The sequence below is a fragment of the Petaurus breviceps genome, unplaced genomic scaffold, assembly GCF_028583685.1.
Source record: "Petaurus breviceps papuanus isolate PSGF00001 unplaced genomic scaffold, PetGlider_PUasm1.0 90638, whole genome shotgun sequence".
NCBI lineage: Eukaryota > Metazoa > Chordata > Mammalia > Diprotodontia > Petauridae > Petaurus > Petaurus breviceps.
The window spans coordinates 9,382,469-9,394,681 of NW_027187295.1; the positions used below are offsets into that span (position 1 = coordinate 9,382,469).

The 12,213-nt window shown below is 38.8% G+C and overlaps 1 protein-coding gene and 1 pseudogene across 7 annotated transcripts in view; one reads left to right on the forward strand and one right to left on the reverse strand.

Moving 5' to 3' along the window:
• The window catches only part of PMS1 (PMS1 homolog 1, mismatch repair system component), a 122,998-nt gene that overhangs the window by 39,885 nt on the left and 70,900 nt on the right, over positions 1–12,213 (forward strand). For all 7 annotated transcript variants that reach the window (XM_069064550.1, XM_069064554.1, XM_069064552.1 and 4 more), the window contains one exon: positions 1,749–1,912. In XM_069064550.1, the coding sequence (XP_068920651.1) occupies positions 1,749–1,912 (164 nt within the window). The remainder of the gene's footprint in view (positions 1–1,748; positions 1,913–12,213) is intronic.
• LOC138143342 (normal mucosa of esophagus-specific gene 1 protein pseudogene) lies at positions 1,926–4,101 on the reverse strand (annotated as a pseudogene).

Consider the following 12,213-nt stretch of genomic DNA (forward strand, 5'->3'; position numbering starts at 1 on the left):
TGCCAGAGTAGGACTCTGTTACCATACAGGGGAGCTTTGTTCCAAATGCTGGAGTTTTCTCAGTTTACAGAGGTATTAGTTGGGTGCTCTCTCTGAAGCTTCCACACACTCTGGAAAGCTGGTCACAAACCCCAGGACCTCCCCCTAGACCGCAGTCCAAATCCAAGCAGGTTAAAGCAAGAGCAATTACCCCTCAGACTGGTCGCTTGGTCCCCCTACAGTCTGCAGGCCAGGAGCTGAAGCTGCCACATGACAGGGGCTGCATTTTCGTGGCTCCTCAGTGGCTTCTCGCCCTGGGGGCAAAAGCGGATGCACTACGAACTACTGGATCCCAAAGTCCACACACTGCACTGACCTCTCACTTTGTCCTTAGCATGTATGGGTTGATAATTCTGGAAATTATCACAGCTGCTGGTGATCTGGAGTCCTTCCAGCTGGTCTTTGGTTAGGCCCGCCCTGTGGCTAAAACCTCAGGCTAGTGTGGGGATGGGGTTGGCTCCCAGAGTGCTTCACTGGCTGATGCCTGCCAGGCTGTCCTCAGCTACAGGTTAGCTTCTCTATGTCATTTTGTGGGTTCTGTAGCTCCAAAGTTTGTTCACACTCCCCTTTTTACATGAATTGGGTCCTGTTTCTACCCCTTCCATCTTGACTCCGTCCCCTTGATTGTTTTGTTGATGTTGAACCATTTTAGCATCCCAGGTATGAAATCCCATTTGAGTATAATGAACGATTTCTTGGATAAATTGTTGTAGTCTTTTGTTTGGATCGAAATTTTTTAAAATAAATATTCATTAATTCTATTGTTTCAGAGTTCCCTTTTAAAAATCTTTCCTTTGTTTAGGTATTAAGAGTTATATTTGTCTCATTTAAAAATGAATTTTATAAATTATTTTCTCAGTTTTTGAGAATAATTCATGTAGTTATAGGCATTAATTTTTCTTTGAAAGTTTGATAGGATTCTCCTCTAAATCCATTAGGACCAGGAGGTTTTTGAGAGTTTTTGTTTGTTTTCTTAATTACTTTGCAACTGGTTCTATTACCATTCCAAGATTAGATCTTTCCTTGGTGTTCTGTTATTTGGGATATTTTGGCATAATCTGTTTCTCTTCTGTTCAGATCTGAAGGAGGAGTACATATAACTGCATAATGGGTTCCAGTAATTCTTTTTATTTCTTCTGCTTCAGTTGTGATTTTACTTTATTCATGTTTTATTTTGATTTGTTTTTCTTCCCTCTTTTTAATCAGGTTGACTAAATGTTTGTTAGTGTTACTAGTCTTTTCAAAGAATTAGCTTTTAGTTTTGTTTATCAGCTTTATAGCCTTTTTGGTTTCCAGTTGAATTACTTCTCCACTGATTTTCAAGGTTTGCTGTTTTATTTATCTTGGGTTTATTTCTTGGCCCTCTAATTTTTTAATGATTATTCCTCTCTTTTTCCATTTTGATAAGTCTTGTTTTTAGGGATAAAATTTTTTTTCTGTGTGCTATTAAGCTTTGTTCCAGAAATTTTGGTATGTTGTTTCACCATTATGATTGTCTCTCAATTGTTAATTGTTTTTATGATTTGTTCTTTATGTTATTTAGAATTTCATTATTAAATATCCAGATTTAATTTAAATCTCTATAGAGCGGCCCAAGGGAATTCTTCAGGGGACTTATTCTGTGAAATTGTTTTTTCAGTGAAATGTAGTTAAAATTTCGTTAGCACTGTTTTGGGGGAGAGTTGATATTTTTTATATTTTGCTTATAGGTACAACTGTAACTGCATTGAAGCTATTTAAGAATCTTCCTGTGAGAAAACAATTTTACTCAACACCTAAAAAATGTAAGGATGAATTAAAAAAAATACAAGACCTCCTTATAGCCTATGGCATTCTGAAACCCGAATTAAGGATTATTTTTACACATAACAAGGTAAGATTTTGTTTATTTGTAAAATAACTTATGAAATGTGGTTTTTAAAGGGGGGGCAGATAGTTCATCATTTATGCCTAAATTTAATTTATAGAGATTTCTCCCTAGGAAAATCAATAGTACAATTTTTTAAAAAAGCATTTATTCAGTGTCAGGGGACATTGGCCAAAAAAATAAAAAGAGTACTGCTTATGAGGGATTTTTATGACATGTACTAAATAAGTAAATGCTAGATAATTTGAGGAAGGACAGTGTAATTCGGATAACGAGGTCAGGGAAGGCTTCACTGAGGAAATGGTGACTCAGCTAATAATTTAACCCTATAGAAGCTTATCAGTCTTCAAGCATTTGTTAAGCTCCTGTGCTTGGCGCTAGGGATCCAAAAACAAAAATGAAACAGTCCCTGCTCTCAGAAAGTTTAGATTTTATCAGGGGAGGTAACACATACATATGAAAGTATACACAAAATAATTGAAAAGGGTGGCATGAACAGCTAGTTTGAAGGAAACGGTATTTTGTGAGATAGAGGTGAGAAGAGAATACATTCCAAGAATGGAGGGGGACAGACACAATGAAAGGAGATGTACTATTTTGTGTGAGCAGAGATAAGGCCAATTTTGCTAAATCACAGAATTTGTTATATTTTTTGGGGGGAGGGAAACACACTTATTATAGTAGACAATTTATCTTACAAGTCATTATACGTTTGCCCCCCAAAGAATACATAAGTACAAATAGATGCAAAAAATCCTCATGAATACTTTAATGAGCTACATACATTTTATACAAAATGGAATTCCTCATTCAGAGTCCCAAAATGTAGGGAGACCCTAAAAATTGTTGCAGAAGCATTTCCGCACACTGGTTCAGAAGTGTAGTTTGTGCAGAAATGTTTCCACTAGGTTCATAGAGTGTTATTTTGATGAAGATTCTTCATTTGGTCAATTGTTTAACAGCCTGCAGCTCTTCAACAGGCTCCCACTTTTGGTTAATTGTTAAAAGCTTTTGAGGCTGGGAAGGATTCACATTTTCCCGTGGTTCTGGATTTTTCTGTCTGTTGACAATCACATCACTGCTCCAATTCCAGCAATAGTCACCAATGTGATCAAAGGAATAAGTTCTTTCTTTTTTGTCACAAGTTGTAAGAAGTTCATGATTGTGACTTTTGGAGTGACGGTCAGAGAGGACGACCAGGTATTTGAATGAGGGTTGCTAAACTCAGAACCGTATCCCGAATTTGTTATATTCTAACATTAATATACAGTAAGACTGGGAATCTAGGTTGGGGCCAGATTGTAAAAGATTTTAAATGCCAAACAGTAGTTTTATTTGATCCTAAAAGTAAGAGGGAGCCACTAGAGTTTATTGAGTAGAAGAGTGACAGATGAGTACATTGAGAAAATTATTTTAACAGCTGCATGGAGGGTAGCTTGGAGAAAGGAGAGACACTAGTCAGGGAGTTCATTAAGGAGCTATTGGAAATCTTGTAAAGGTAACAGTAAAGAATCAGACAGGGCTGTTATGGGTAGAATCTGACAACACCCCACCTACCGGTGACTACATTACATGTAGACTACATTTGTGGGACTACATTACAATATAGGAGGGTACAGGAAAGAAGAGGAAAGTACAGGAAAGGAGAAAGAGAATAAAGAATAGTAGTGATACACTGGGATCAAATCAAGAGTTAGCAATGAGCGGAGGGTCACCGCTGTGATCTCAGAAAGAAAAGAGCTTATAGGGGAATGATTGAGGAGGAAGAGGAAAATATTAAAGAGGGGAAGAAAGGAAGAGGTCCTTACTTTGGAGTGAGAGGAGTTCCAATAGTGAATATTCCTGTCAGTCAAAGGAAGTACGAACTTTATACTAAATGAAGTCCAGGGAATTTGGTGCCTTAAAAGGTGTTGTCCTGGGATAGGATATTTGGAACCCTTGAGAGCAACTGGCACCTGGAGGAACAGGAAGGCATTGACACAGAGAGATTTCTAGCAAATGTAGGGAAAAAAAGGTCAATAAGGGAGAGTATAGATCAGGTGAGGGGCACATGAATGGGGGTGACCTACCATGGAACATTGTATTCTTTTTTTTTCTTATTGGAGGGGGGAGGGCTGGGCAGTTGGGGTTAAGTGGCTTGCCCAAGGTCACACAGCTAGTTTTGAACTCAGGTCCTCCTGACTCCAGGGCCAGTGCTCTATTAGTACTGCGCCACCTAGCGCCCCTGAACATTGTACTTTCTAATACCTTCAATAATTGGCATTATTGTTAGAATGAGGCACAGTGGAAAAAAAGAAATCCTTGGGGTAAGCCTTACAAGGCTGTGGCAAAAAGTGCCTAGAAGGCAGAGGCTCGAATGAATACCTTGGTAACTTTGATTGTATGAAGAATACAGAGAAGAGAGACCAGATGATTATAGGGGTCATGCATCAGAGAATGAGAGCAGAGAGTGAACAGGAGAAGATAGATAATGAAGGGAATGAAAAATCTTTTTGGGGGGACACAAAAATATGAAATAAAACAAACCAAGGAACAAGAATGGCTAATAGGAAATCTATTTGACTGAGAGGAAAGAAGTATATAAGAGTAAGAAATATATAACTAGATAAATGCAGGAGAGACGACCTAATAAAATCCTTAAAGGGAGAGGGGTGACAAATGAAAAGGGATCAGAGGTGAGGGTTTCAGGTTTTTTGTGTAGCTGTTTTCAGAGGTAATTCTAGGGACCTATAAGTTTTTGGCTCTTCTAAGGTGGTATGATCTAGGGAAAGGTGTGTTTACTACTGTCCCATACTTTGCAGTGGTTTGTGAATGATCACAAGCACTCTTTTCAACCCTCGGACTGTGACCAGGGTCCCTGCTTCCCTGTGACCACCAGCTCTACTGTGCTAGCGCTCCTCCTCTCACTGGTTCTGAGACCCAGGACTGGGACCCAGATCCAAGCACAGGCGATGCAATAAAGGCCTGCTCCTGGTGCCAGCAGAGGAACCCCTGTAAATCTCTCCTTCTCATCCTGTCGTTCTCTCCCCTTACCATCAGTGGGCTGAGAGGTCTGGAAACCACCACTGCTGCCACCGATGCCACTGATTCAGTCACCCTAAGGCCTGGTGCTGGTTTGCTGGGGTCCTGGTCTGTGCTGGCAAGACCTGTGCTGGACTGTACTCATTTCTCACCCGGTGCAACAGACCTTTCCTGCCAACCTTCTAAGTTGTTGTATTGGTCTGGAAAATTGTTTTACTCTGTTTTTTTGTGAGTTCTGCCACTATAGAATTTGTTTAATGTCATTATTTATAAGTATTTGAAGGGGTTTAGGGGAGGGCTCAGGTGAGTCCTTGCCTTCACTCGGCCATCTTGGCTGAGCATTATATTCTTTACATTAACAAAATAGAGAAAGAGAAGAGACTGGATTATTTAAGATCTCTCTCTGGTCTTCTGATAGTTTAGGTGCTTCATATTTTTGAAGGTATTCCTCAATTTCTCTTATGTTGTCAGTTTTATTAGCATTTAACTATAAAAATGCATTTTGATTATTCTTTTTATTTCTTCTGGTTTTGCTATGATTTCTCCTTGTTCATTTGCTATCTTACTGATTTTCTGTTCACGTCTTTTTAATCATATTAGCTAAGGGTTTATCACTTTTATTAATCTTTACAAAGAACTAGTTTTCATTTTTATAATTTTTCTGTTTTTCCTAATTTTTAATATCTCTAGTTTACTGATTTCCTATTTTTTTAGAGACCCATCTTGCTAATATAAATAACCTTATAACATCTTGCTGGAGTATAGTCAATAATTAAAATTTAAATGTCAAAAAGGCCAGTAGAGAAAATGGATCAGGCACAATAAAAATATAATCAGTAAAGTGAAAGAAAAAGTATCATCATAAGAATGGAATTCATACATAGGTTGAATAATAATAAATTCCCATTTATAGAATGATATATGATTTATGAAGTGTTTTCCATTCTATAGCTCTATGAACTAAGTAGCATAAAATTATAAAAGGAAGAATGCTATCATTAAAGGAAGAAGCAGTATGTAATTAGGAATAAGAAAGATTTAAACAAAAAAAAGATTATCCAAAGATTATTTCCTTCTCTTAAAGACAAAAGTGACAATGTTCAAGGAATATTCATATCATTTAGAACTTTTCTGTATTTGGTATTTACTGATAAGAAGTATATTTCTTCAAGAAGATTTTGTTAGGCTTAAAGCAAAACCATACCAGTAAAATTACTTAAAAATCAGTGTACATGTTGTAATCTAATTCAAGTATATGGCAGTGTCAGCAAATCAACAAATATTTATTAAACATCTACAGACTGGCACTGTGCCAGGAATTAGGGAAACTGATACAAAATTGAAACACTCCTTTTCCTCAAGGAACATATATTCTAAGTATAACATGAACTTTAAAATTAGAAAGTAACTTTCTGTCACTCCCAGGGCACATTATTTTGTAATAATCTAAACTTATTTTTGATACTATTTGAATGGACCTGAGATTTTGTTGATATGGGTACTCCCTCCACTGTTGCAGGTCCCACTCCATTCATGCCTTCTCATATTGTGTGGCTGTTGTTTACATCCTCCTGTAATTCCTTCACAGTAGGACTACCCAGCATGCTAGGGGTATTCTCTATTAATCAGTCAATCCAATAAACATTAAGTACTTATTGTGTGCCAGGTGCTGTGCTAAGTGCCAGGGATACAAAAAGATGCAAAAGATATTCTCTGCCCTCAAGGAGTTTTTTTGTCTAATGAGGGAGATTATATACAAAAAAGCTTTATACAGGATAAATAGGAAATAATTAATGAAGGGAAGGGACTGAAATTAAGAGGAGTTGGGGAAAACTTCCTGTAGAAGGTGGGATTTTAGGTGAGATTTTAAGGAATCCAGGAAGGTCAGTAGGTAGAGTGGAGGAGGGATAGCATTCCAGGCACGGGGGAGAGCCAGAGAAAATGCCTAGAACCAAGAGATAAAGTGTCATGTTCATGTACCAGCCAGTAGGCCAGTGTCACTGGATTGGAGAGTGAGTATATCTTGGGGAGTAAAGTACAAGAAGATTAGAAAGGTAGAAGGGGGCTAGCTTTTAAAGGGTTTTGAATTCCAAATAGTACTTTGTATTTGCCCCTGGAGGCAAGAGGAAGGCACTGGAGTTTATTGAATAAGAGAGTGACGTGATTGGACCTGCACTTTGGGAAAATAACTTTAGTGACTGAATAGAGGATAAATTGGAATGGGGAAAGACTTGAAACAAGTAGACTATTATAGTCATCAAGATCTTAGGTGATGAGGGTCCCTGCTAGAGTGGTGGCAGTGTCAGAAAATAGAAGGGGGCATATTTGAGAGATGTTGCAAAGTTGAAATCGACAGGCCTTGGAAACAGCTTGGATAGGGTGGGAGGTGAGTTAGAGGAATCCAGAATGACTCCTAGCCTGATTCTGAGAAACCAGGAGGATGGTGTTGCCTTTCATAGTAATAGGGAAGGTAGGAAAGGGGAGGGTTTTGGGGAAAGATGCTAAGTACTATTTTAGATACTGAGTTTACTAAGTCTACTGGACCAGATTAAGATATCTGAAAGGCAGTTGGAGATGCAGGATTAGAGTTTAGCAGAGAGTTTCTAGCAGTATAGGCATTTTTTAAAGAATCATCAGCATAGAGATGGTAATTAAATCCATGAAAGCAGATGAAATCACCAAGTGAAGTAGCATAGAGGGAGAAAAAGAGAAAGTTTCAGGATAGAAACCTGAGGGTTGCCTTTGTTAAGCTATGGTGGTCAGAAGATGTAATCTGGAAGAGGATATAGCAAAGGAGACAGAGGAGGAATGGTCAGATAAATAGAAAAAGAACCAGTAGATAAAAATGTCCCAAAAACCTAGAGAGAAAAACATATCAAGGAGGAAAGAGTAATTGTGTTGAAGACTGCAAAGATGTCAAGGAGATACAGATTTATTATGGAGAATGAGCATTGAGAAACGGCCATTGGATTTGGCAGAGAAACCATTGGTATCGTTAGAAAGAGCAGTTTCAGTGGATTGATAAGATCAGAAGCCACATTGAAAGGGGTTAAGAAGAGAGTGAGAAAGGAGAAAGTGGAGGCATCTATTATTGGTGACTTTGAGGAGTTTAGCTACAAAGGGCAGAAGAGATAGTGGATAGTGGGTATGAAAGAATCAAGTGAGGATTTTTTTGAGAATAGGGGAGATGAGTATGTTTGTAGGCGATAAGAAATTTTCCAGTAGAGAGAGAAAGATTGAAAATAAGTGAGAGTGGGAATGATGGAGGGGAAAATGTGTTGGAGGAGACGACTAGAGGAGTTAACCTTGGCAAGGAGTAAGGCCACATCATATCTGAGATAGAGGTAAAGGAGGAGAAGTAGCAGAAGGTGTGTTAGTAGGAGGAGATGAAGAAGAGCGGAGATGGTGAATGACTTCAGTTTTTTCTGTAAAATGTGAGGCAAGATTCTCAGCCAAGAGTGGGGGGATAGGAAGCCTTTGAGGAAAGATTTAAAGGTTTTTAAGAACTTCTGTGGAGAGTGGGATACTGAGTTGATAAGTGAGGTATAATAGGATTGCCTAGCAGCAGTGAGGGCACAGTCAAGGTTATGTAATATAAATTTTAGTGGTGGTTATGTGATTTTTTTCTACCTTCATTCAGCAGTATGTGTGTTCTAATGAAGGTGACATAGTCGGAATGATCCAAGTCTTAGGGTTGGCTGGACATAATGGGCAGTATGAGAAAGTATGAGGGCTAGGAATTCAAGAGAGTAGTACAGTAAAGAGTTAAATTGGTTCACCAAGGAGTCAAGATGAGGGAAAGTATTGACAGTGGCTAGTGCAGGAGTGATGGCCTGGGAGAGAATTGAGGGGTCAAGGGATTGGAGTCATGGTGAGGAGTAAGAGTAAGGTTTGTAAAGGAAAGCAGATGGGAGGTGAAAAGCCAATAGATTATAGTTGGATAAGGGGATTTCAGAATTCTTGAGTATAGAGGTAGTACATTTTTGAGTGATAGCAAGATCAAGGATGGGCCTGAAGTGGGGTGGAAGTGAGTAGGTTAAGAAACTGAGTGGTTAAAGTATTTGAAAAGTACCAGTACGTTTGTTGGATTTCTCTAGTATGAGGGTAGGCATTGGGAAGGAGAGAAAAATTGTGAACCATGTATCAAACTCATTAAGGAAGGAAGGGGAATGATCTGGGTTGGGGTCTGTAGACAATAGCTATCAGAATTTTGATTGTGTAGTAGATAAAAATAGCATAAACCTCAAAGGAAGAGAGGTTAGTTATTAAGTGATGGAGGAAAAGGAAGAATCTAGAAGTGGCACTGGGGAGCAATGAGTATTCCAACTCCCCTGCCTTGACCAGTGAGCCAAGGTTAATGAATGCAGCCAGTGCTGGAATGGGTGACCAGGAAGGCTGTGTCTTCAGGAGAAAGTCAAGTTTCAGTTAAGAGGTAGTAAATGGAAGGAGTTGGAGAAGAAAAGATTTAAGATAAAGGGAAGTTTTTTTGTGTCTGGAAAAGGTATTCCAGAGGGCACAGTGGAAGGGCTAGGTGGAGTTAGGATAAAACTTTGGGATGGGAGAGTTTAGGGTAATTAGGAATCAGGGGCTAGGATTAGGAAATGGGGTTCAGATGATGGTCTATAAAAGTTCAGAGTCACTGGGATGTGAAGGAAATGACCAGATGTGAAAATATTCATCCCTAAGTGGTGTGCTGCCCCTCTAACCTCTAAGGACACAGACAGAGCAGGAGATGGGAGACCTGAAGTCAAAGGAAGTGTTGCTTTTCTTTGCACTGGAGGTTCTCCACAGCTCATTTGGGAGATTGGGCTAGCAGCAGGAAGTGGAACATGCTTTGTGCTGGCATAGATAAAAGTGATTGCTTTGAGGGAGATGGAAGATGCCTGCACCTGCCACTGCCCCTAAAAACCTTTCCTGAGGGAACATGCTGCATCGAGGAGGAGATGGAAGGCTCAACAAACTAGCCAATCATGTAGACTGTAGTCTTCTTACTTGAGGAGGCAGCAGGAAGTGGTGGACTTCCTGCACAAAAGGAAGACTTCCATCTTGGCCCTAGTAGCCTTTCCTTAGGAGACATGCTGTGTCTCTCAAGATATCTTGGCATTACATGAATACTAATAGAATATGCAGAGTGTTCATATTTATGTTTTTGCCATGTGACTCTTCTGTTTCCTTTTTTGGTCATATATCTCTCTGATGTCATTCTTCATTCGACTCCTTGGACACAACTGAAACAACTCAACAACAATATGCCCAGTTCTTCAGTAACGATATTTTACAGCTCACTCACACCTAGTATGTGCCTTTCCATTTCTCTTTTAGTGACCTGTAACTTCTTAAGAGGCTATCATATTCCATGATGTGAAACCATATAGCATTACTGGAAGAACATTAAAATCTTTAGGTGTTAAAAGTCATAAGCTTTTGAAATATATCACTTAATAGCAGTAAGAAGCAATGGAAGGAATATAAAGTATATTGAAAGCAGGGAGAAGTTTGTAGTCACTAAAAGTACTGCACAGTTTTCTAAAGGCTGTACAGACCCCTCTCTTCCTCTTTGCCAAACATACTGACCATATCTGTTGTCTTTTAAAGATAAATGTATTGATGGACCAGCTTTGTCTGTGGTCTGTCCAACTGCATGCCATGGTGTGGACAACAGTGTATAGGAACAATTAATGTTGGTGGAGTTGTGGGAAAATAGACGTGGGCAAATACACTATTCGAGGAGCTATGAAGTACATAATTAAGTTTGAATGATATAAGAAAAGTGACTAAATTGTTCATGCCCTTTGACCCAGCAGTTCTACTGAGCATATGCCTTAAGGAAGTCAAAGGCATAAACAAAGGTCTAGTATATACCAGGATATTCAGAGAGGAGTTGTTTATGGCAATAAAGAACTGGAAACAAAATAGCTGCTCATTGATTAAGGGTTGGCTGAACAAAATGTTGTATGTGAATGTAATGGAATATTATGCTATTAGAAATTATTATAATATAAGAGAAACCTGGAAATATTTGTATGTTATAATGCAGAGTAGAACAGTGTACATACCGTGTTTCCCTGATAATAAGACACTGTCTTATTATATTTTTTGGACAGAAAAACACCAGAGGGCTTATTTTCAGGGGAGGGCTTATTTTAATGAACATTGACAGCAATTTTAATAAACAGGTAAATGTGAACAAAAAAATGTACCTTTATTCAATAAGCAAATCACTGGGGAAGAACAGGATGATGCGCTCACTGCTGCAGCTCTGATTGGATGCAGCTCAGAGCGCGGTGTGTGTTTCAGGCGGGGGGACTATGCATACAGAGGGTAATAGCGCAGGGGATCACTTTCACTACAGTAGCAATCTCAATAGGGCTTATTTTCGGGGGGAGGGCTTATTTTCGAGGAATCTTACACAGTTAAGGGGAGGGGTCTTATTATCGGGGAAACACGGTAGCATCCATATCAATGTAAATGAAAAGGTCACTAAAAGGAAACCAAGTAACTGAAAAACCAGTGATGGTCACAGAAATGTCCCCTCTCAGCAAGGAACTACTAGAACAGTGTTGTATGTCTTGTCTGGTATGATTACCAGATCAGATGTTTTTGCTTAGCTATTTTTCTTTCAATCAATCAAAAAACTTTTATTAAGGGCTAAACATAAGTTGGAGATACAAATATATAAAGAATGAAACAGTCCTACTCTCACAGATTTTACATTCTGAGATGAAAACATATATATGTATTTGGAATGAATATAAAGAGAATAAATACAAGGTAAATAGGGAGGGAGGGATAGCTGGATGGTGGTATCTCTCTCTCTCTCTCTCTCTGTATATATATATATATATATATATACATATATATATATATATATATATACATACACATATATAGTGGTACAGTGGGTAGAGAGATGGTCCTCAAGTCAGAAAACTAATATTCCTGAGTTCAAATCTGGCCTCAGACACTTACTAGCTGTGTGACCTTGGGCAAGTCACTTAATTCTGTTTGCCCCAGTTACCTCATCTGTAAAATGCACTGGAGAAAGAAATGGCAAACCATTCCAGTATCTTTGTCAAGAAAACCCAAAATGGGGTCATGAAGAGTCAGACATGACTGAAGATGATTGAAAAACAACAGATAAGGAGGGGAATGTTGGGGAGTGATTCAGGAAAAACTTCATGTAGTAAGTGGTACTTGTGCCAAGTTTTGAAGGAAAAGAGAGAGTCTGAAGGAGTGTCGGAAAGAGTCCATTCCTGCCATGTAGAAAGGCTATTGCAGGTATGAGG